General features: G+C 38.6%; 1 protein-coding gene across 1 annotated transcript in view; it reads left to right on the forward strand.

Annotated features, from left to right (window-relative positions):
• The first annotated feature begins 19,896 nt into the window (after positions 1 to 19,896).
• Positions 19,897 to 26,821, forward strand: part of RSW3 (Glycosyl hydrolases family 31 protein) — a 104,221-nt gene continuing 97,296 nt past the window's right edge. The window contains exons 1-3 of the mRNA XM_089394742.1: positions 19,897 to 21,617; positions 21,789 to 22,062; positions 22,149 to 22,284. Coding sequence (XP_089250868.1) covers positions 20,064 to 21,617; positions 21,789 to 22,062; positions 22,149 to 22,284 — 1,964 coding nt within the window. The 5' untranslated portion in view covers positions 19,897 to 20,063. The remainder of the gene's footprint in view (positions 21,618 to 21,788; positions 22,063 to 22,148; positions 22,285 to 26,821) is intronic.

Consider the following 26,821-nt stretch of genomic DNA (forward strand, 5'->3'; position numbering starts at 1 on the left):
CTCACAGATCGACCAGATGAATGGTAGTGCATATTCAACACTAGCAAAGCCAAGACATTCTAAGGCTTGATGAAAATTCAAGGCATAAGGAGACCATCACCACGTAAATGCAACAATAATGGGAGACAAGTTTTAAATATTACAGCTATATTTAACTAGTTTGCTTCCACATTCCCAAGTAAATAGTGAAACTAGAAGATTTCTCCTAAGGGGTTGGATGAAATTCTATCAAAAATTTTATTTGTTTCTGACACTATGCACTTAAGTTAGTTGTACAAAAGAATATGAAAAATTTAACACTTTTCTACATTTTGTAGTCTTATGAATGACATCTTAATTCGATTTGTCTCTTGTTAATTAACAAAATGTCCTATCATTCATTCTAAAATTATAACAGGAATTTGATCATTTATTTCAACTAGTTATTAGTTACGTGGTAAAATTTATGTTAAAGATTAGTGGGTTGTGTGTGCTATCAATTGCATCTCGTGCTTGACCCGCCAGGTGATTATTCACCTTTATGTTTGTACTGCTAGGGCATTGTACAATTTTGTGATGGTAAAATAGTCACTTGAATAAAGTCTAAGCATTTGTACTATTTAAAATGTCCAACCCAAAAGAATGTATCTTTCTTTGGTTGAAGGGTTAGAAGTTATCTATTTATATAATGGTGATACCAATTTGTGAGAGGATTATGGTAGAATGTGACTAACACATTAAGGTACATGACAAGCAAGTCTAAAAGTAATTTGCATATTAAACTTCTGGCATGAAGTAGAACTAGGCTATATTCTATGTTATTATGGTGAAGAATGTAGCTTGTAGATATGACTGTGAGATTATAGAATCTCATTAAACTGATAGTACAAATTCTACTTCAAAATTGGTGGAGCCGGTGTACAGAATTATTTACAAACATTTAGGTGTGAATCACCAAAATGACAACTCTGAGATGTTTTTATTAATATATTGAGTATGTGGACAATATTGATAAAACCAATTGATCAAATATTGAACCAAAGGTGAGTTGTAAGCCTCTGGTAATGTTACTTACTTTTACTGCATTTCCTATCCTTTAATATTTCAACGTTAGAATCCAAACTTTGCCATTCTCAATAAACTGAATGCATTTCTTATAAATATCCCACTACGAGTTATTTATTTTCTCCAAGTATATCTAATTTGAATGAGTTGTTGAGATAGTAGTAATGTGTGGTTTTCAAGGCACATATGTTGATGATTATCTAACAAATATATGTAGATAGGCAAGGATTGATGAAAACAATAATTCATGTCTTTCAACAATTCATGTCATGACATTCACAATAGGGAAAAAAAAATCTCAATGTTACTTGCCTAGATGACTCTTAAATGAGATTGTCACTGAAATTTGGTGCTCATACAAAATACCTAATACATTGTTATGTATGGATTTTGGAAAAACCTACTGTAGTTAGCTGATAATCAATAGATGTTCAAAGTATGATTAACTGCATTATGTTGATATATCATTATCTTGTTGCTTTACCTTGTCCAAAATGTTTCAAATTTCAAACTCAATAACTCATTCTTCCTTCTACAATGTCAAGGATGTCATGAAGCCAAGGAAGACAATTTTATTATAATATAAATCAAAATCCTAAGTGGGAAAATAATATTTGATTTCATGCTATGAAATTGTCTAAAATCATCATCCATGGTCAATATGAATGTTTGGAAATTCTATGTGCGTGAATTCAATAAAACATTGCCTTGTGGGGCTGAATAAAAAGATAACCCTACTACTAGATTATATTAAAATGATTACACTTACTATAAAATGTAGTTAGATCCTCTTCTTGATGCAATGAGGATGTCCTAATTGTTGATTTGTGTAGCTTAGGAGGTACTCTAAGCCCTAGGTTTTAGGGTTTGGAGAAGCGCCATAAGGGAAACTTGTGGGCTTGGAACCCAAGTATGGGGTGTTGTCACCCATCGAGGTTTGGGACAAAACATTGATGGATTTATGACATGTGATGGATGAGGATGATAGTGCTTGTAAAGACGATTCTAATGCATCGAGAATCATCCAAATTCGAGTTGTCGTTAGAGAGAAATGAATTTTTGAAAATGACTAGGTAATTATTGGTTACCAAGTCATGTAGGCTTGGTGTAAAAGTGAGCCAATAGATTTGTCACTTTGAGAAAATTCATGGAGCCTTAATTTCTATAAATTAAGGTTGCATTGAGGTAATTTAAGCATCCATTTGTGAGCAATAAATCTCCAAGTAAGATCTGAAATTTTGGTGGAGAAAAGGATCCAAAAGGAGAGCATGGAAGAGCCTAGGAACAACGTGGAAGATTTCAGGTTGTTGTAGGTGACAACGTGGAATTCTAGGGTTGTTTGGGTGTGATTTGGTGCATTTGCAGGGGGAAAGCCGAAGTTTGAAGGAGCAAAGGTTATTGTTGTTTAAGGGTTGTGTGGTGGAGTTTTGAGGGGGTCGTAAGCTACAACAACTGTTGTGATAGGCCGCAGGCCTTAGCCAACAACTAGGGCTCTTTTAAGAGTTGTGTTTGGGGTCAAACAAAGCTAGAAGGAGCAACGTAGGAGTGGAGGATCCTCTCTAGAGAAAACCACAATCTTTTGAAGGGCTAGTTGCTGAGTTGTGTGGAGGAATAGGGTTGTAGGTGATGCCCTAACCAAAGAGCTGTAATTGAGCATGGTGCCAACAACAAGTTTGTGAGGTGTATTGGGTCAAGGTGTGACCGGTTTGGATCATGTTTTGAGCAGCTTGCTGAAGTAAAGTGTATGACCTTCCAAGGTGGCGAAGCATCATACTACGAGTATCTTCAGCAGTGGCGAGATTGGGTGTCATAGAGCTGGTTGGAGGGCAGCGAGTTGGCTACCCAAAGTAGCCTTAGAGTAGCTGACAAGAAGGACGTTGTTGATGCATGGTTGGGTAATGTATTATAGCCTTATGTACAACACTTTGACGGACGAAAGTGACTACTATATTGGCATATTGGAGCTCGGGAATTAGGCTAACCTAGATAGCAGTTTGATGAGCCCGTGTTCATTGTAGTAGATGTGACTTGCAACAGTGATAGGAGGCAGCCCTCTTGGAGTCTCGATGCATAGATTCCTTGATGGACTAAGGCACTAGTAGTGAGAAGAACAGGAGAAAAGGATTGACATGACAAGATACAGCATAAAAGCTGCAACGACATTTTTCATTGTATCTTGTATACCATAGACTGTTGTATTATTCAGATTTGGCTTAACACAACGAAGATTGGGATTGTACAATATTGTATAATTTTGTTTAAAACTGTGTATATTGTGCATGTGTGATTTACTGCATTATATTTCCGTTGTGCAAAGTAGTTTATGGTCGAAATTCTTGGTTTGGTAGTGTCGATGATTTTAAGACTCTAACCTAGACCTAAGGTTGTGGAAATCCAACACTAATAATAAATATTTTAAATTTATTAGTTACTATCAACAAATAACACCACTTGAGGAGGGGACTTCTCATTTTCTCAACTTTTATTGTTCAAAAATCAAGCTTTAGATGGCACGTGATGTATCGTGCAATTGCTTGCAATTAGAAGACATGTTACAACATTTTAAAAACCTTAAAATCATGTTATGATGAACTGTTAACTCTTAGCCCAAGGGCTCTACACCACAAAGAATTTAGAGTCCTAGTTTTACATTAGAAAATTCTCCTAGTCTCCTTCAACCAAGCAACATAAGGATTGCTGATGAAATATCTAGTAGAGATTGATAAACTTAAACTTATTGTACAATGTACAAGCATTTTATGGTTTATAGAGAACACACTCAATCTCGTATTTACCGGACCTTCAGAAGTAATTGAAATAGTGGCATCCATACTTCTTACTTGTAGACCACATATTTCTTGTTTAGATTTCAACACTAGGTAGATGGTGCAACTTGATTAGGTACCACAATCTAGACAGAAAGTCATTCAGTACCGGAGGGGTAAGAGTTCAAACCTTGTTCTGATGCGATTTCTTGCGCAACATCGCATCAACGTTATGTCAACATGGTTAATGCATTGCAAGGTTGATTGAAAACTAGAACATGAAAAATGAAATTGCACTTAGCCCCGTCTTAACGAAGCAACTCAAATAACCACTACCATGCCTCTCTCCTTGAAATATTAGGCTATCCTAAGTTGAATGGTGAGTGATTGGTTAACTATAATTTCACCAAGGAGGTCTAGGCAATTTTCTAAAGAATATACAAAAGCCCGCAACAATGGATATGGGACAACACAACTGAAGCATTAGAACATTGCATGGAAAATGTAGTGGCAAAGGACAAATGCTTGGCATTTGAGATCCAATGGTCCATTTGGTTAGCAAGAAACTCAAATATATTTTAAAGCAAGGATTTGAATGTTTACAAGATATTTTACAAGTCGAAGGTTAATAGAAACACTACAACTCCTTCCAAGGAATACAAACCTCCTTGTAGTCTTGTCCCTCCCATTTTTGACCCTTATATCACTAAAAATATTTCAATAGGGCATCACAAGGTAATTTAGGACTCAACAGAGTTGGAATATCATTCTTCATGCCCACAATAGCGAAACTAGCCTTCAAAATAGGAAATATAAGAGCAACTAACAATAATCAACAATAAGAAGGCTCTATCGACGACTCTGCTCTGCAATCTGAACTAGGGTTTTGGCGTTAGGGTTTTGTCACTGGTCACCATGGAAGGGCATGGAGGAGGGAGTTCAGTTCCCTCCTACAATCAAGTGGTTGCGGACAAAAGCAAGGGAGTTAGATCGCATCGCTTCAAGAAACCAACGGAGGTGGGAATAGAGGCTATGAACACAAAAAAATCGGAAACTATCAAACCTCAAGGACAGGAAGAGAATCATGAGGAAGCTAGTAAGGAGAAGAGGACACAGATTAGCAGTCAGAAAGTTGCTCCTATGAGTACAACAGGGGTCTGTAAACCCAAGTCGACCACTATTCCTCAGGTCGTTTTAAGTGACCCAGCGCTACAGGTGCACAGAGACCACATGGCAGAATATGCTATTATCTGTAAATTTATGGGGATTTGGCCGATGGAGAAAGCTTTGCAAGCATGGATAAGGAACCACTAGAAACCAAAGGGGGAAATTAACCTTCACCTTGGGTCCAATGGCTTCTTCACGGTGGTGTTCACAAGCTTAGAGGATAAAGACATAGTGTTCGAGGGATGACCCTATTTTTACGCTTCTGCAGGCCTTTATATGCGACCATGGGTAATGAACTTTGTCCAAGAACAAGAAACTTTTACATTGGTATCGGTATGGATAAGACTCTACTCCCTTCCTTTAGATTATTGGTTGCCGAAGTCTCTAAAGGCTATTGGCAACAAGCTAGGGCATTTTATAAAGATCTCAAATGCTACTCTAAGAGGCAAATACACTTCCTTCGCTCAGATATGTGTGGAAATGGACTTATCTAGGGCACTTCCAAATGTAATCATTTTAGAAGTGTATGACGAGGAATGGGTGAAGGCGGTGGACTATGAACATGTCCCATTTAGGTACCGTAAGTGCCATGAACACGGGCACCTATACAGGGACTGCCCATTGAATAAGCTGGAGAGCAATACAAAAGCCACTGCAGGCAAAGATCTTGAGGGTTTTACTAAGGTTGGGGATAAAGGGAAAGGAGGCAAGCGGTACCAAAAGAAAATTCATGAAGACGGACAACCGAGCCACATTAGTTTCAAGATCTTAGAAGAAGAATTCGAAAACAACAGGACAAACTAGGAATCAAAGAATATTCCCACTAAGAAGGAAAGGGATGATAATATGGAGCATATACCAAAAAACAACAAACAAAAGGATGATATGCCGAGCATTATGGAGCTCAGTAGGGACCATGAGATGACCCCAAGTGAGGCTGGAATGAAAGACCATGAACTGCAGGAGATTCTAGAGAGGGAGAATTTAGATCTAGAAAAGTTTATGGAGCAGGGTATCACCAAAGGGGTAGACTCTCTGCCAAGAGGAGTTTGATAGGGTTCAACAGCTCTTCTTATGGAGATCACAAATGAAGTGTTCTGGAGTCAAAAGAAACCATGATAGCTAGGAGAATAGAGGAGTGAAAATGATGGAGGATACATCGATGCATTCTTCCAAGAACCTAGGTAGGAAAAGAGGAAGAAAAAAACAGAATGAGCTACTGACCAAATGTGGGAAACTCATGATTAACTCAGGTAAGATGAGGGATCTTACCAGTTACTCCTTTACAAACCTTTCTTAATGAAGCTTACAACCTAAAACATTAGGGGCCTAGGAAGTAAAAGGAAACAAAGAAATCTTAGTAGTATAATAAAAGAAGAAAAACCAGATATGGTTTTTATTCAGGAAACAAAATGTTCGTTGGACAAGGTCATAGAGATACACAACAAATGGTTAATCAAGTATGAGTATCTAGAGGTTAAAGCAGATAACTCGACGGGGGGAATTCTTACTCTATGGGATCCTCAAAAGCTTGGAATCCTAGATGTTGAAGCCTCTAGGAACTATCTATCGTTGGTGATTCAACCTTTGGGTGATAAGGAGATCTACATGATCACTAACGTCTACGGTCCTCAAAAACTAGAAGACAAACTTAAGCTTCTCACCTCCCTTGAGGAGTTGAGAGAGAGATATCCTGATATGCCTTGGATTCTGGCAGGGGATTTCAATATGATCAGATCTCTTACAGAGAAAAAAGGCGGTACCAGAAAACTAGGCAAAGACTCCATTGCCTTCCAGAACTTCATGAATAACATGGGGCTAGTGGACACCGAAATAGTAAATGGAACTTTTACTTGGAATAATAAGAGGGGAGGGGCTTCTCAAGTCGCCTCTAAACTAGATAGATTCATAATCTCAGAGGACCTCCTTCTCACAGGCCTTGATATGTCAGCTTTAATCCTTCCCTTTGGAGGCTCAGACCACTGGCTTGTCCAACTTGAAGCTACTTTTATGGGTACACCGAGGAACAAACCTTTTAGGTTTGAAAATGTCTGGCTCTCTCACCCTGACTTCACTAGAAATATTGACAAATGTTGGACAAAAGATATGCCTATTCAAGGCACTAAAATGTTCATGTTGCAGTAGAGACTTAAACACATCAAATCTAGGCTTAAAGATTGGAACAAAAAAGAGTTTGGTAATATTTTTAAAGACAAAAAAGAAGTTGATTAGAAACTCTAGGGGATTAATCAGATCATCATCTCAGAAGGTTTTACCGAGGAACATAAAATTTAGGCTGACTCGCTTCAAAATGAATGGGATGATCGGTGCATACAAGAGGAGATTTTCTGGAGACAGAAATCAAGGGTGCTGTGGATTAGAGAAGGAGAAAGAAACACGAAGTTTTTTCATAGATCAACCTTGGATCACAGATCTCATAACAGAATTTAAAAACTTAAATATTCTCAAGGGAAAGAGCTCGTCTCTCACAAAAAAATGGAATCTGTCCTAGTTCAACTCTTCCTTAGCATAGCAGAGGAGCCTCTCGTCAACAGATCTCAGTTCATTAACAAATTCACAAAGTTCATTCCTAAGCTTGTAACCAGGGAAGACAACCACAATCTTAATAGGCCAGTGTATGAAGAGGAGGTTAGTGAAGTTATCAATGGGATGCAAAATGGGAAAGCTCCTGGCCCTGATGGTTTCAATGTGGAATTCTTCAAAGCTTGCTGGAAAACAATCAAACAAGATATCCTTGATGTTGTGGAAGACTCTAGAAGATCCAAAACTATTTTGAAGGCTCTTAATGCCTCTTTCATAGCTTTGATTCCAAAGCAGGAAAAAGCTATGACACCAGACAGATTCAGACCCATAGCCTTATGTAATGTGTTGTACAAAATTATTTCCAAAGTGATCGCTAACAGACTCAAGCCCCTTCTTCTTGCTCTCGTCTCAGAGGAGCAAACTGGATTTGTGGAAGGAAGACATACAAGCTCACGAGGTGGTACACTCTCTTAAGAGCAATAAGCAAGCTGGTATGATCATGCAACTTGACCTAGTGAAAGCTTATGATAAGCTAAGTTGTTCTTACATCAGGGTAGTGCTAATAGCTTATGGCTTTGACCACAACTGGATAAGATGGGTTATGGTCCTTGTATCGATGACTAGCTTCTCCATTCTGCTTAATGGCTCTCCCTCTAGAACCTTTATGCCTTCTAGGGGTCTCGGACAAGGGGATCCACTCTCCCCCTTCCTCTTTGTTCTCATGATGGAAGGGTTAGGCAGAGCGATCAAAATGGCAAATGCTGAAGGAAGAATCCAAGGTTTGAAACTTACCCCAGATGGTGCTGCTTCTACTCATCAACAATTTGTTGATGACACAATGCTGCATGGAATTCCTACGGTCAAGGAAGCCAGAGCTTTTAAACAAATCTTGAACGACTTTTCTTTGGCCGTTGGTACAGAGGTAAGCCTTGACAAATCAAAGGTGTTATTTTTTAACACTGACATTGCTATTCAGAGGAACCTCACCAGAATTCTCAGGGTTCAAAGGGATTAGTTACCTTCCAAGTACCTTAGAATGCCTCTTACTGACAAACCTCTGAGCAAGGGAGTGTGGGAGACGGTAGCTAATAAACTTCAGGACAAAGTTAGGAAATGGACCTGCAGGTCTTTGAATTTGGCAGGGCGTCTTGTGCTTACAAAGGCTGTCCTGCAGGCTATACCCATTTTCATGTTTTCAGCTCTTCCTACTCCTAAAGGAGTTATGCAACAAATCAAGAGTATTCAATGAGATTTTCTTTGGGGCAAAGAGGAAGAGAAAAAGAAGTGGGCTTTGGTAGCTTGGGACAAGCTCTGCAAACCTAAGGTCCATGGTGGTTTGGGACTTCATGACCCTGAAACCCTCAGCAGAGTTTCAGGAGCCAAACTTTGGTGGAGGTGGCTCAAGGAATCGGCAACCCCTTGGGCCAAGCTTTAGAAGTAGAAATATGCAAATAATTGGCAAGAGAGGGATCATATCTGAATATCTGGGCTCATCAAGGGCTCCCACATTTGGAACCTTGCTTGGGAGAATAGAGCCATTGTCCAGCAGCATAGTTTCTGGGAGGAGTGGGGAACCTTGCACAAATTTGGGAGGATAACTGGCAGCATGAAACAAATTTGTTTAGAGAAGAACTAACCGCTCTAAAAAATGACAGTAACAACAAAGGTTTACTTATGGTAAGTGACTTTTGGGATCAGGTAAGGGACAATGGTAACTGGAGAATGTGGAAGGATCTTAGTTATAGTGAAGAGAGTCCTGTGAAGGCTCAGGCAGATTCTCTTGCTCTTGACTTGGAACAAAGGAAGATTTTGGTGTCATCCTCATTTGACCAACTGAGATGGGGTCGAAACACCGAAGGCACCTTTAACCTCAAAGAAGCTAAATGAGTGGCCCTAGGTTTTGATTATCCAAACCCTGATCAGGTTTGGAATGACCTTTGGTAGAACTCGCAATGGATGAAATCAAGTTGTTTATGTGGTTGGTTCACCAAAAGAAAATTCTCACATGGGAGAATCTTCTGAAAAGGGGATTTTTTGGCCCATCCAAATGCCATCTATGTGGCTTACAGGAGGAGACGATGGAAAATTTACTAAACCTCTGCCCCTTCACCTCTACCTTGTGGGATTGGGCGGCCTCAGTCTTCAGGCAAACTGACAGGGACAAACTCAGCATCACCAACACTTTGAAGAATTGGAGGAAATACTTCTCAGATAATGAAATCATTAACAAGGCTTGGACTCTGGTTCCAGGGTTTATTATATGGGATGTCTGGAAAGAACGCAATGGCAAGATTTTCAAGAGCAAAATAGGTTTGACCCAGAACATCATTGTCCAAATTTTACGGCAGCTCAAAGATATAGTAGGAGCCCTTATGTGGAAAATTCTTGAGAACCCTCCTTCACCCCAGGATGCTCGCATACTACTGCAGTTGGGTCTCCATTTTATGGTTTCCCAAGGCACTGACAAGGTTGTGAGAAAAACAACTGCTGGTAAAGATATCTGGTAGCCTTCTCCTCATGGTTTTTTGAAAATCAATATAGACAGGGTCTCTAAGGGCAACCCAGGGATGGCTGGATTTGGCGGTGTCATAAGAGATGAGCAGGGGTGCATAAAGAATATCTTTCACAGTCATTTGGGGATTGCCACTAATAACATGGCGGAGGTCATGGCCTTAGAGTAGTGCCTGGAAATCCTGATCGAGTCAAATTTACACAACGCCATCATTGAAGCTGACTCTAAATTGGTCATTAATGCGGCCAAGAAAATGTGTAATGGAACAACACCTGGAAAGTGTCGAAACATTGGAGGCTATCATGGGTCTTTCAGCGTATTCATTGCCACTTGCAAACCCTAAGAACCGTTAGCTTCGTTCATGTGCGAAGAAAAGCCAATAAGTTATTTGATCGTCTGGCGAATGAAGGAGTGTTATGTAAGGAAAGCTATATTCGGTACAATTGGGATTTTATACCCTCTGGTAAACTACGTGATGATTGTTAACAATAGGCAGCCAAAGATATGGAGTACTTCTAGACCATGAATAATGAGCAGGAGGAAGACTAGCGGAAGTAGGAGAGAGCGGAAGAAGGAGAGTGCCACAGTAAATCCTAACCGTCGATCCCACAGTCAATGCTTAAGTCATAGGTACCTACGGGGGATGAGTATTTGGTAAACACCGTGCTAGTTGAAGGGATGCAGACCATAGGTTTTGATGGCCTTCGTTATCGAATGGTTATCGGGTTTGAAAATGGTTGGAGGTTAAGTATACGAGCGGACCCGAAGATTTATAGATCATTGGTTTACAATCTTTATCGGCTTTGTAAAGCAGGTAAATGTCGTGCAAGTTTCCGATCCGATATCATTGAGGACCATCGAATCAAAAGGCACTTGATCAAATGGATATCAGGTTTTAAAATGATCGGAGGTTAAGTCTAAGAGCGAACCCGAATTTTTATAGTCCAATGGCGTATACTCTTTATCGGATCCATGAAGCGGGTAAGTGTCGCGCAAGTTTCTAGTGCGATATCATTGAGGACCGTCGGATCATTTGAGTTCTTGATCGAAAGGATATCGGGTTTTTAGATGGTCGGAGGTTAAGTCCAAGAGCGGACTCGAAGTTTTATATACCATTGGTTTATTTTCTTTGTTGGCTCCATGAAGCGGGTAAGGGTCGTGCAAGTTTCTGATGTGATTTCTTTGAGGACCGTTGGATCATTGGGGTTCGTATCGAATGGCTATCGGGTTGTAAAATGGTTAGAGGTTTTATGTGTAAGGTTTTGGGTTTTGTTGACCCTGTTGACTGTTAATCATCAACGGGTTTGTCTTTTGTTGGTCTTTACACTTGTAAAGACATGTACCCTATGTAATCTTTTTATCGGTTAATTGAAGGCTCCACTCTTACTTGACCAAAAAAACAATAATCAACAATAACATATATTATAACATAATGGATCAAATTAACTCTTTATTAACACAAATGCTAAATACTTGGTTCTCCCAAAATAAAACCAAAAAAATAGATATGTTTGGGGATAGGTCATTCGACCCGTGTGCATAGAGGATGGTAGTTAGAAAGAAGGAAAAAGAACTAGTCAAGCCTTTGAGGTATCAATCTGTGGTTCTTGAAATTCTAAAATGTCGAACACTCAAGATTATGCAAAAAATAGAGTGTGTTATAGGTGGAGGGTTTGGTCTTATCCTATTCGATCATCAACCCTTGGAGTTTTCATGGTCCTTGAAAGTTAAATGTGATAAATGCTCAGGTTCCCAATAGAGAAATGGGCATGGTGGCAAGGTTCTCGGAATCAGTGAAACCCATTGTGTCATTGATGACCAATCTCATGTCTATGTTAATTCATCACTGGCCAAAGGGAGTGTCTTGCTAGGAAAGAGTGGCAGGTTCCATCTAGGTAGAACAGAGAAGGAGGGAGCAAGGTTTCCAGGTGATGTTGGAAGGTGGTGGATGCATAATCGAGATTCACTTGGCAGTTTATGAAGATAGGAAAGCTAACAATGATATTGGCCTATAGGTATACCTAGGGCCTTGCAATTTGAAGTGTATAATTTAAATATCCTCTAGAATAATAATCTAAGAGGCAAAAGCATAACCTTAAACGTTAATGAGAGAGATAGAGTTACAAAAGACATTTCACAAACATATATAAACTATCCAATTAAGAAAACATGATTTTTATCTATACAACAACATTTTACAAAGTCTCAAATTTGGCATGTATTGCCCTTAATAGTTTAATGCAAAGGGCAAGGAAATTACAATTTACACTCAAATACATGAAGCTAGCATGGGCATGGAGAGTAAGAAAATATTTTACATCAAGCAAAAAATACACACTAGTTTGTAAGAGATATTTTTCAAGATCTACGTACCTACGAAACAATAAACATATAGAAAACAATAATACATTCCCATAGCAGAAAAATCCCTTTAAGTAAAAATGATCTCTGGCATTGATTAAGAAATGTTCCAAAAACATTTTACAAAAACAATATTCATCAAGAATTAACATCATTTGGGCCATACATAAACTATGATTGATTGTATGCTACAAACCCTTTTTACTTGAGATGAATATTGCATCATCAAAATTCATCAAAGACATAAGAATAACTACTAATTGTAGCTCAAGATTGGTTAGCCAATGCCCCACAAGGGAAGAAAATAAAAGAGTACAAGCCATACATGGCCTGATTAGTTTGCCATCTTCTGCAAAATCAACTAGATAGCTAAACAAAAATAAATCACATAGATCATCATTTCCTGGTCAATATCAATCATTACTTTGTAGCACAAAATATCTTAGGTAACATAAAATACACAATAGAAAGGTTTAATATGTTTTAACATTTAACTTATAAATGAAAAACCCTATCAGATTATTGAAACTTTGGGAACATTAACAAGGAATTGATCAATGCCTTTGGATCCATGGGTTCTTCTCACAACTCGAGTTGATAATCCTCAAACAATAGGGAAAATTTGATAGCGTTAGACACTCTAATAGTCTTTGCATGGGAAGCAAGAAATAGAGAAATAGGCTCTCAAGTAGCTCTAAATTGGGTAAAGGGAGTCTCCTCAGAGGCTGACATTACACATCAAGCACAAAACAAGAATGTAAAAGATAACAACTTGAAGTTTCAAATTATCGCATGCATGCATATATACATGGATTTCAATATTGAATTAGATCAACTAGCAAAGAGAGTATGACTACCATGATAATGAAAATTTATGGAGAGCAAGAAATGTGAAAAATTATAGTAAGAACAAAAGTGAATCAGGGTTTTACCTGGTAAATGCACTTGAGATGTCTTCTCAAAATTCACAGAGCTCAGAACCTATGAAAGAGGAGATACTGAAGGTCATAAGTAGGGTTAGGGTTCACGTTAAATGTAATGGTTCCCCTAATGTAGAAGGAAGAGGGTCGAGCAAGTGAGTTGCGCCTGATGCAGGAGGAAGAGGGTTGACAAAGTGGGTTGCACAACAGGTAGAGAGTGGAGTAAGTGAGGATTTGATGAGGAACAATATTATTCAGGAAGAGCCCCAACCATAAGAGAGAGGGACGTGCATATCCATGGGGAGAAATGTAATGACTTCTTGGTATAGAAGGCAAAGATGATTGAGGAAGAAGTTGATGCTAGCCCTTGACACAAAAGGAAAAAGGTTGAGGAAGAGGGTCCAACTGATATGTGGTGAGCATGGATCTGTGAGGAAGGATGTAGGTCATGCTTCTTGACCTAGGTGAAACAATATCGACTCAATTGACAACATGCTCATGCGTCAACAATTCATTTGAAAAACAAATTTAAATTAATTACACAATTAATTCATGTAGATTCCACTTACATGAATTAATTGTGTAATTAATTTTAAATTGTTTTTCAAATGAATTGTTGACACATCAACACTTTGTTAGTTAAGTTGACATTGTTTCACCTAGGTCAAAGAGCATGACTTGCATATATATATATATATATTATATAGTTTAACTTATAAACAAAATAGTCTTTTTTCACGAGAATTTGACAATACAATTTCAAGCAATTTTGTGATTTCTTGTTGTTTAAAATACATTTTTGAATGCATACATGGATTCAACACCATGAAAAACCCATAGGGCCCTCAAATTCTATAGATTAAACAACTTAAAATCAAGCTTTTAAAAATCTTTGCCAGATATTCGTTAAAATTAACCCAAAAAATGCCCTTAAAATATCATTTCGTCTATAAGTTAAGACTACTCCTTTCCACACACGCACACACATGTGTGTGTGTGTATCTTGCTTGAAATTGTAGTGAAAAAGGTTATTTCGTCTATAAGTCAGGTTACGCTTACACACACAGATATATACATACATATGTGTGCATGTGTGTGTGTGTGTACACACACACACACATGTATGTATATATGTGTGTATGTGAGCATAACCTAACTTATAGATGAAATAACCTTTTTTCACCAGGATCAGACAATACAATTTCAAGCAAGATTGTGATTTTTTTGTTGTTTAAAATATATTTTTGAATGCATAAATGGATTCAACACCCTGAAAACCCCTGAAACACTCAAATTCTATAGATTAAACAACTTAACTAAAGTTTTTAAAAATATCTATGCGATTTTGGTTAGAATTAACTAGAAAAATGCCTTAAAAAATGTCATTTCCATATATATATATATATATATATATAGGATAATCAATAGACTTATCACGTTACTAAAGAAACTTGGGATTGAGTCAATGGCACTGCGATCATATTTATGAACTTAGTGCAACATCCCACAAACCTTAAACTAAATTTCAAATCTAATTAAGATCCTTATATTGATCGAGGAATACTTTTGAGACATCTACCATTCAACGTAACTTAGTGTACTTAAAAGATTATATAAATCAATAATTAAGTATTATTAAGAATAGACAATGGCTAGCAATGACTAATAATAATAACATCTATTGCTAACCACAACTAATTATAATATAACAATTTCCCTTCCCTTAACTTAGTTGAAGTCTGAATTTTCACTCCATAAGCCCATCACTCTATGAGAAAGAATCAGAGGTGGAGCCTCCCTCGAGGATCAAAACAACTACAAAGCTCTTCACGTTACATGAGGTGGAGATTGGAATTAAGAAGCTGAAAACAAGAAAGACAAAGGACTTTATTGAACTTCAAGTAGAGTATCTAAAATGGGGAATGAACACTTTTGCACCACACATCATGGAAATATTCAACAACATCATTCAGCAAGGATTCCCAAGAGATTAGACAACTAGCCTAACAATACCCCTTTTTAAAAGTGGAGACGTTAATAATCCTTTCAATTATATAATCATTATGATCAATCCTTTGTTTGCAAAGCTTTTTGGCAACATGGTAGAAAATAGAATCGGTGAGTGGGCAGAAGTAAAAGAAAAGAGAGCAAAAGGATAAGTGGGTTTTAGGTTGAAGCATTCTACAATTGATCATGGTATCACGTTGAGACTGTAACAACCTTGGTAAAAATCCATGTAAATATAAAAATAAGACCATAGTCATGGGACACGTATTCCCAACTGAATGTTGGGCAAGACATCCTAGTGTGGGTGTTCATTAGTTTATTATGGCTAAGGAAATTGGCAAAGGCAATGACAAAGGCTTTGGAAAGACAAAATTGCATTTTTGGCACATTTATTTATGAAAATAATGGAAATGAGGAGAAAAGGAAGGTGAAATGTCACAGGTTGCATGTGAGGAGGAAACTGAAGAAAAATAATGGAAATTGAAGAAAATAGAGACCTCATTGATAAAAAGGCTTCTAAGGATCAATTCATGGACTTTTGTCAGTTCGGTTTTGGAGCTCCCTCATTATTCTCTCTCTCTCACTCTTGGACAGTTAGAGTTTTCTTGGAGCACTTTGGTGTTAGATTAAGAAAGACAAAGAAGGCAAGAGGAAGGAAGGAGCAAGCAAGGAAGAGCAGGATCACGCAACTACAACATGATTCTTTGCAGGTATCGATTTGCATGTGTGTTTTCCTTGCTAGATTTGGCATGCATGTTATTGCATGTGGTTCTTTGTTGTCATGGCATGGGTTTTTCCAGGTGTGACAATGTTTTTAGCCTAGCTTTACCATTTTCGGATAACCATGGTGTGATGGGGTTCTCATATTTTGGTTGAGTTGGATTGCGAATGGATTCGAAGCAGAGCGAGGTGGATCTTCGAAAGAAAAAACACATGGCCCAGTGATCCCTGAACCAGACCGTGGATTGCTGTAAATCCATTGGCCTAGTGACCCCTGAACCAGAATGTGGGTTGCAGTAAAGGCAGGTATTGTGTGCCTTGGTGGGCCTAAGAATTCTCGACCGGTTAATGGTGGGATATACGGTAAAGCCTAGAGGTGGTTGCCCTTGATCAGGCATAGGAATCCTTGTTGGCGAATGGTGGGATATACGATAAAGCCTAGAGGGTGGAGTCTCAGTTTAGGGCCTTGTGATCCGGTGTCGATTGCGGTAAAGCCTGAGAGACTAGGGGGACAAGAAAATTCCTCACCGTGTAGGTGAAGAAATCCGGTGGCATCCATGCTTGTTTTGGCTTAATGCTCTGGTGGAGATCATGGTAAAGCCTGTTATCACATGTTTATTATGTTAGCCCAGTGATCCGATGGGGATTGTGGTAAAGCCCTATTTCTATTAACGAGTGTGAGGTGGTTTAGCCTCAGGATACCCTGGTTGGTTCTTTTGGTTTGAGTCCCACATTCATGCTTCGAATATGACATGGGGGTGATTGATTGAAGAGAGATTTGTCTCAGCCAAATGGTCAGATGGAACATCGTAGTCCCATACCGGGTTGGCTTTTGCATTCATTAATAAGAGGTTCTTTCCTTGGTATCTTATGTGTAAATGTATTGGTTTATATGTGGATTCTATGCTTGATGTACCCTTGATATTTATGTTGTTATTGTGCTAGTTGTAAACATGTATTATGGCAATGATGATATATGGCTCTTGTTAGCCTCACTCTCTTAAAAGCAATTATAAATCCAAATAAAATAATTAATTAAATTAAATCATGAGAGTTAGTTTCTCAAACTAAGGAGTTCAGTTAGGAGGAGAGATTCTCTCCAACTAGTTCTCCTAAATTAGTGTGTAAGTTGAGAAATTGTCTCAACCAAGTGAGTCTAATATAGATGCACTATCTTAAGACCACTTGCTCATGTATTTAACTGTATTATTAAATTATTTGAATAAGAGAGATTTACATGAGTATGAGAGACCACATGATGGCTCTCTGCCTTTTCCGTCAGTTTGTCTTTTGTGTGTTGCTAGTTTGATATTATTGTGTGTTAGTTTGTTGTGAGTGTTTAATATGGTGTGAGTTTCCTTCAACTCTCCTCATGTTTTGATTTGTAAATGAATGAACAATGTATCAATGACCTAATAGATGCTACTGTAGCTAATGATATAAGGGAACAATGCTTCTTATTGATTCTCAGAGTGTGAGACCCCTATCCTCAGATTTGTTGTTTAAACCTGTAGATTACATATTTGTAACATGTTTGACGAAATGCCTATCATGGTTAGTAGGGGTCCAGTCTAGTCCTAGTTGGTGTTTTTGCAAATGTATCGTTGTTTTGTTGTGTAAATTCATTAATGAGCCTGTCATTGAGTTCTGGCAGTGACCTAGGCTATGGGCCTGAAAAAGTGGCACAAATCCCAAAGTCGCAGGCACAGGTCTGAGGAGAAAAGTCCCTAGATGCATGCATACCCATGGTGTGGGAGCTTCTAGAGCCTCTTGGACGCATGCTTGTCCATATCAAGGGAGTGTCTGGGGGTTTAATGGTCTAAAAACTCAGTGGGACCCAAGGGCTAGTTACCTGAGAGGTTGGGATGACTCCTGAGAGTTTTGTTGTTGATGTGGAAGGTTTGTATGTTGTGTTTCCATCGGTTTCGCTTCTTTAACTAACACATAGGGAGTCGAATCATATCACAGTAACTTCTCGTCACATGTTTACCCCGGTTGGCTGGTTACTTGGGTAGATGTGGGAGGAGGGTGTTACAAAGACACATTATTGAAAAGGTTTGGGAGGACAAAGAAGAAGTATTTTGTTGCTTTGCTGACATCTAAAAGGCAGTTGACACAATCCCTGGAGATAAGTTGTGGTGTAGAATGGAAGAACTTGAAATTCCTTTGCATTATAGAGCCATTGTCCATAGACTTTATGAAGAGGTGAAAGTTAAAATTAGAACCTCAACGGGTATTTCAAAAAGCTTTAGAAGTGACATTGGAGTCAAGCAAAATTGCCCTCTATCCCCTACTCTTTTTGGTTTATATAATTATAAACTGGAAGAGTTGTTAAATCTACAAGGTGGAGATGGCGTTCGGTTGGAGGAGTTTGTGATAAAGCTTATTTTATATGTTGATGATCTTGTATTCATTTCTAAATCGGCCCTGGATTACAGATGCACCTATATGCCCTTGAGCATTTTTGTAGAATAGTGGGGATGCAAGTCAATACTAGCAAGAATAAAATAATGATTTTCTCTAATAAAAGGAAGCATATCCAACATACATTCTTCTTTGAAGGCGACATTCTTGAAGAATTAAATGAGTACAAGTACCTCAGAATTGATTTCAACAACAAACTTAATTGGGAGGACTACAGAAAGAAGATAATTTTAGGAGGGTGGAAAGCATTATATGCTCTTTAAAACAAATGTAAAGAGGCAATGTTATGGGATTGGAAAACGATTAAAGTGCTTTTTGGACTCCTAGTTTGTTCAATGATGCTATATGGGTGTGAATTGTGGGCTAGCAGTACCCCCGTCTCAAAATGGAAACAAATTGAGAAATCCCAAAAACACTTGATCATGAGCAAGTTCAAAAAAAAAATGTTCGGTACCTTATGAGATAACGTTGAGTGAAACAGGAGCAACTCCCATCAAAGCAATTGCTATGGTGTAGCTCAAAAGATATCTAAAAAGAATTGAGCAAATGGGAGTAGGTAGATGACTTAAAGTTATCTTCAATGAAGGCACAAGTGAAAGAAAGAAAACATGGACGAGACAAAACTACACATCGATGTAAAAATGAAATATCTACCTCAATGCCTGTCCCACAAATAGCAAGGAGCTAAAGGATTTTGTTATGGAGAAGTTTCGTAAACGAGTATGGGGCAAAGGGTTGGGTAGAAAGAAAAGTACTACATTGAGGTATTCAACCCGTACGTGTGATCTACAACAAAAAGAGTTCATTTGAGCTAGCATTCCGCGAAGGGCAAAGATTTTTATTGCTCAATTAAGAACCAACTCGCATCAACTTCAGTGTGAAATAGGACGGTGGAAAAGGCCTAATAAACTTGGGAAGAACGAGTGTGTACATTTTGCACGTTTGGGGCAGTGGAATCGAAAACTACATTTCATTTTCGAATGTGATGCGTTCAAAGACATTCATGAAAGTTATCGAAATATGTTAGCATTGATTTCTTGACATTGTCTTTTCAACGAGGAGATGGTTGGAAGGTTGAGCTAACTCATCATCAATTTAAATAAAAAAATGAATAAATTACAAAAAACGAAAAACTAATAATCCCATAAACTATTTTTAATCTTGTGAAAGTTAAAATATCATTTCATTTTAATTAATATCTTCCAAACCCATTATTCAATTTACTTCCAACACTGAGTTTTCCTATATATTTTCTCCGAGGCAAAATCCAATTTCAGAGGCCATCGCAGGGGCTACAAAATCATTTCATTTTATTTTAATTAATATCCTCAAAACCCATTGTCATTGTCATTTCATTTTAATTAATAGCGTCAAAACCCATTGTCATTGTCATTTCATTTTAATTAATTCGTCAAAACCCATTGGTCAATTTACTCCCAACACCAAGTTTTCCTATATACTCTCTCCCGGGCAAAATCCAATTTCACAGGTGATTGCGGGGGCTACTGATCATCAGCCAAAGCAAGCAGGGAAAAACAAAGAATCTCATTGAAATCCCACTATAAAATGGCGTAGGATTCTAGATCTCAGCAATCAGTCATGGCGAACTCAAAACACTGGGTGTTGTTGCTGGCTCTCGTAACAATATGCGCAGGAATAGGCAGGGTAAGCTCTTGGAAAAGTGAAGAATTTCGAAACTGTCACCATACTCCGTTCTGCAAGCAAGGACGAGCAAGAAAGCCCGGAACATCGAACCTCAGAGCTATTGATGTTGCTCTGCAAGATGGGCAGCTCACTGCAAAACTCGTTCCCAAAATCCTAAACCCTGAGACCGAGGCCGAAAATGCATTAATTCTCCGCATGTCAGTTTACCCAGATGGCATCCTGAGATTCAAGGTGGATGAGGACGAGGGGAAAGACGGGAAGAGAAAGAGGTTCGAGGTACCTGACGTCTTGGCCGAAGATCTGGACGACAGGCGCCTCTGGCTGCAGAGAATCGAGCATGAGCAGGATGGGGTCTCGTCCGTTTATCTCACCACTGGCTACGAGGCCGTGCTGCAGCACGATCCGCTGGAAATCTATGTTAGAAGAGGTAAGCATGAACGTCTTGTCTCGTTTAATAGCAAAGGGCTTTTTCATTTTGAGCAACTTAGAGATAAGGACGAGGAAGAGAATTGGGACGAGCATTTTCGCAGCCATACCGATTCCAGACCCCATGGTCCCCAATCTATTAGCCTGGATGTTTCTTTTCATGGGGCCAAACATGTGTATGGGATACCCGAACATGCCACTGGCCTTGCCCTCAAGCCAACTAGAGGTCCTGATGTCGATTCCGAGCCCTACCGCTTATTCAATCTTGACGTCTTTGAATACATTAGCGAATCGCCCTTTGGACTTTACGGTTCCATTCCTTTCATGCTGTCTCACAGCAAGGAATACACAACTGGTTTTTTCTGGCTAAATGCGGCTGAAATGCAAATAGATGTTCTGGCTCCCGGGTGGGATGGAAACTCTGCTTCTGACTCCGATGCCAATGCTGATGGAATCCATACCATGTGGATGGCCGAGAGTGGTATTGTGGATGGATTTTTTTTCATCGGTCCCGGCCCCAAGGATGTTATTAGGCAATACGCCAGTCTTACAGGAACTTCTGCCATGCCACAGCTTTTCGCTACTGCTTATCACCAGTGTCGCTGGAATTACAGAGACGAAGAAGATGTATCCAATGTGGATGCCAAGTTTGATGAGTTTGATATACCGTATGATGTTCTCTGGCTTGACATTGAACACACTGATGGGAAGAGATACTTTACATGGGACAATTTGCTCTTTCCGAATCCAGAAGAGATGCAGAATAAGCTCATGGCAAAAGGCCGGCATATGGTGACCATTGTTGATCCTCATATTAAGAGGGATGATGGTTTTCCGCTGCACAAGGAAGCGACTCAAAAGGGGTATTATGTTAAAAATGCCCATGGTAACGACTTCGATGGCTGGTGTTGGCCAGGTGCATCGTCTTATTTGGATATGCTGAATCCAGAAATCAGGTCATGGTGGGCTGACAAATTTTCTCTTAGCAGCTATAAGGGTTCAACACCATCGTTGTACATATGGAATGATATGAATGAACCTTCTGTATTCAATGGTCCAGAGGTACGTTATTGTTCTCACAGGCCCCCATATTATGTGGGCTTTGCAAAATTTTAGTTAAGACACACGCTCATGAGCTTTGAAATTTTTAGATGAAATTCATTGTAAGGATAGGGTGATCAATATTTGGAGTTTTGATTTGTTGTCTGTGTGATGCTTCCTTTTATGCTGCAGCTAACGATGCCCAGAGATGCTCTTCACTTTGGAGATGTTGAGCATCGCGAAGTTCATAATGCTTATGGATATTTCTTTCATATGGGCTCTGCTGATGGTCTCTTGAAACGAGGAGGTGGGAATGACAGGCCATTTGTTTTATCACGAGCATTTTTTGCTGGGAGCCAGAGGGTGGGCCCAGTTTGGACGGGAGACAATACAGCCGATTGGGACCAGCTGAGGGTTTCTGTTCCAATGCTGTTAACTCTTGGTCTCACTGGAATGGCATTTTCTGGTATATAATTGTTTTTATATATTGCTTTATCCAATCCCACAGCATTTTATAGAAGGAACCTGATATCTGCTACAATTTTCCTCCAGGTGCCGATGTTGGTGGTTTTTTTGGAAATCCTGAGCCTGAATTACTAGTTCGATGGTATCAGTTAGGTGCATATTACCCTTTTTTTAGAGGTCACGCACATCATGACACCAAGAGGAGAGAGCCCTGGCTATTTGGGTAAAATTTATTTACCTTACTCATTTTTGTTGTCTTTCTCACGACCTGCTACACACCATAATAATTTCTGCAGTTTTGGCTATCTTCTTATTAGGTGTTCTTTTTGTGGCACATTATATCTGTGATTCTATAGTAAGTTCTTCAATGGGTCATGCTTTGACTTCCGTTTTTAGAAGAAATGAAGGATTGGGACTGTTTTTCACATTTTCAATCTGCCCATCTTTGTATATTTTAGTTTCTTGTGTAAAATTTATCACAAAACAATACCTATTGATACTTACCCGGTGTTGATTTTTTTTCCTTATTAATGGTTCTTGCAACTGTTTGCTGTTCACTTGCAACCTCTTAGAAGTGAACGAACCTTTTTCCCAAAGCAATTGAATGAACTTGTTGCTACATCGTCCTGATTCTAACTAGTTTCCTAATTAATATGAAATTATCTGGTTTGTATCATGTAGTTGGATGTACTGATTGAAAAAAAATTGCATCCTTATCAATACCGATATTTTTTTCTAGGAAAAAATCATAAACTTATATTTCAGTATAAAACAATTATATTTAGAACGAGCATAGAGCTCGCTGATGTTCATCATGAGCAACAAGCTAGAGTAAAACCCAATTGTCAAAATATCAACAAAAATAAAAAGCCTATAATCATAAGCTGCTCTTATATACTGTTATCCACATATTTAAAAAAACAGGGCTTTGAGCCCATTGATCATCAAAGTCAAATTTTGAAAACATGTTATCCAATAAAGATGGATTGATCACAATTCACAATGGAAAGAGAGAAATGCAAGTATATCAGGTATACAGGGATCTCAAAGAAACTGGGAGAGATACCCCAGCTTCCTCTTCATTAATCTTCTATGTTCCCTCTATAATTTCCAAAACTTTTTTGGAATGCTTGTCTACTTCCATGTTAAGCTCTTTGTAGATGTGTGAAAATGAAGTGGCTGAGAAAGAAGCTTTTAGTGCCTTTACTTGGTTGAACAATGATCTCAGGATAAGGTCCTGCATCACAATGGACTACGCAATCAGTGACTAACTTGAGCCCTCCATTACCTGGATGTAGTAAATCTCAACTGTATCGCCAATGCCTTCCATTCTGCAATGTTATTTGTGCCTTGCCCTAGACCTTCTCGGAAAGCCACATTGTGTGAATCTGAAAGGTGGATCACTCGTTCAGCTCCACATAAACCATGCCTGTCTTGGCATGCACCATCAAAAAAGGCCGAGGGTCATGTCTTGTTTATCTCCAGTGCTCTTATTGTATAAAATCCTTGAAAATTCTGATCTGATGATAAGAACAATCTGAAAAACACTTTCTTTTCTTACAAATGCAGAATTTCTCTACTCGATTTGCAGCGGAATTAGGAACAAAAATAAAAGGACAATCACACAATTGAACAGCACAATTTTTATAGGGAACCTAACTGGGAAAACCCTCTCCTTGATTATTGAGAATTTATTGAATAAAATTGAGCATTAGATCTCTTACAATACAACTGTTTCAATCTGAAAGACACACTTGTCTTTCCTACTTAATCCAAGCTTGAAACCTATGCAAGGATTCTGATCGCTGCTTCCTTACCCAAGGAATTTGTCTTTCTCCAATTCCAACAAGCCTTTCCCAGGCTTGTTCACCTTCTCTCGCAAGCTCCACGCACAACCTTGTGCTTCCTATCCTTTGGTCTCACCAACTCGTGCTCACCAAAACAATGATTAAACTTGTGCCTTTGTTCCCTCTTTTAAAGGCAATTCAAATGGCTAAAATTAGTGAATTTCTAATCAAGGAATTGAATTGAACTGGAATTTTTCTAGTTAACAAAAGTCAACAAAACTTGTTAAGTGGATCCTCCTAAAATTTAGGAGGCTAACCCCACCCAAGCTTTCACTTCCCAATTTAATTCACACTAGAAAATCAAGAACTTGACTTTCAATTTCAAGTTTCAACACATCAGTTAATTGCCTCATGCACTCCTAATTTATAGGGAAGCTCCTAAATTTTAGGAACTTGACCATTGCACAAAAGAGGAACTCGACTTTGACTTCTCGAATTAAGGCACAAATCAAGGAATGATTTTTCTCTCTAATTTCAACACTTATCATTCTCAGTCTTTTGATTTTAGGGACCCTTTTGATTCCTTGAAAAACAAAATTGATTTGATGCTGCACTCGAATAGGAGGGGAATTCTTACCTTCAAAAATACTTGCATTTCTAGCTAATCATATGGCCCATGACACTAATTTTTTTTAACCACATGGTGAATCGATAACTGCCAGTCCTAATCTATGGGAGACCTAGGATCAATCCTCGTAGCTGCCACTATAACACCAAGAGTACATCCAACTACCTGCAAGTCGATATACTAAGATCCTATGGTTTTAGCAAAGCAAGACTCTCGTGCCGCCAAGGCAGGGGTGGGGAATTTGCTTCTCGAGCATCCACCACAGCAGGCCAGTGTACTCAATGAGATTTGAACTACGGTCTCCCAGGCTTCGCCCAAGTAGACTTACCGTCAAACCACACATCACTGTACATGGCCCATGACACTGTTAATGATACATTTCTGTACTTCTGGAGGGCTTTTTCATCAAACCATTTCTTCATGTATTGAAATAGTGAACCTTATGCCACTTGCCCTTTTCATTTGTCAAACCTAGGATAGATTCCATTAACTCATTGTGTACTCACAATGAACCAACAAGTGATATGTTGAGAAATGTAGCTTGAGTAGGAACTTCTTGCATAGGTTTAATGTGAACGTGAGAGGAGGGTGAATCAATATTATCAGATCAATAATTTAATTTTCAAAACTGATTTGTATACGCTATTTCAGTTCAGTGCATTGGTGTGTATACGCAATTGTACTTAATGAAACCAACGTATATGCAGAGATCTATTCATTTACCCAAAATATCATGTATTGAACCTTAATCAGTATATCTAGAATTCATAGTGCAGTAAAAGCAAAATAAAACATCACATATAAGCAACACACAGGAACACCAAGATATAAGGTGGAAACCCAATGTGGGTGAAAACCACCTGCTGCTGTCGTCTCTGTCTTCTTTTAATAATAAAAAAATTCTGTTTACAATTTTTGTATTGGTGCAGTGTTATACTAGTACCCATGCTTCTACTTCCAGAAGGCTACAACCTTCTCTCGTTCTCCAGCTTCTACTAGAAGGGAGCTACAACCCCCTAGATCTTGTACTAGCTGATATGTTTGCTAGTACGTAGGCGCGGACCTACAGAAGGCTACGACCTTCTTTCTTCCTTCAGGGACCTCGTTTCATAAATTTTCAGATTGGATCCATGAACAACATCATTTAATGATCAAATATATCTGCATCAACCAATCTCCTATGAACCAACCACAACCGAATCAATCAATTACTTTGACAACCCATCAATCTAATCATTTAGAACGCTGTCACTAGAATACACTAACCAGAACCCAAACCAGAAACCAGAACTCTGCAACAGTAAAGAGACACAATTGAAATATATTTTATAAGGTATACGCTACTTCCATGTGTCGAACCTGCGTGTACATGCGCTTTGCTCAAAGCCAACCAACGTATACATCTGCAAATATAAATTCAGAGTTCTGCAGCTATTCAAGAATTTAGTTATACCCAGATCATATCATTTACAGAATAATATATGCGTCAGTATTTAGATCTAGAATATACATGAGCAAAAACACATACTGAATCCTAATAGTTCATTTTACGCCTTAAGTTCCCGATCCTTCATTAGATCTGATCTCTCATCATCAACTAAGGTTCATCCTTGGTTCAAATCCTGTAATGCACCATAACCCAATAACCCGCATACTAGATCTCACACTTCATCAGATATTTGATACTTGCCTCCTTGGCCTAATGATCTTCTCCTCCTTTTATAGTTTTAGGCCTTTCTCAATACCATGGACCAAAACCACTTAGGACCAATACATTGGACCAAATACCTAGGGTCAATACCTCGGACCAGATACCTTGGACCAATACCATGGATCAAAATACCATGGACCAAATACTTCGAACCAAAAATTTAGTTTTCTAAGGTATACGCGCTTTTCCTTTTGTGAAAGTGCGTGTGTACGTATACACAACTTGTATACAGTGAACCTGCTTGTATACGCAGCTTGGTCAATGGTGAACCTGTGTATACCTCTCTTTCTTTATTCTGTGAATACTGATATGTAATTCTTTGCTGTTTACCTGCTATACTGTGATCTTTTATCTGAGTGATTTGCCTTCTGCACTGATTCCTTGAAGCTACCCTGCATTTCATCACATCTATAAACACTACTATCATGCATTCTGTCACATTTGATATCTCTTTTGTAGATTCATTTAGTTACCATATACAAGTGAGTTGTTTTGCTACAAGTGGGTTGCCATCAAGTACAACACATGCATCATAATGCCAACAACCCATTGGATGCAGAATCGAATTCCGTATCCAATGAGTGTACACACTTGAAATTTGAGTAAACCTACAAGAGTAGTTTTCTTTTTTTCT

Source organism: Pinus tabuliformis, chromosome 1_2, assembly GCF_031772625.1.
Source record: "Pinus tabuliformis cultivar Carrire ecotype Pingquan chromosome 1_2, CPIR1, whole genome shotgun sequence".
Taxonomy (NCBI): domain Eukaryota; kingdom Viridiplantae; phylum Streptophyta; class Pinopsida; order Pinales; family Pinaceae; genus Pinus; species Pinus tabuliformis.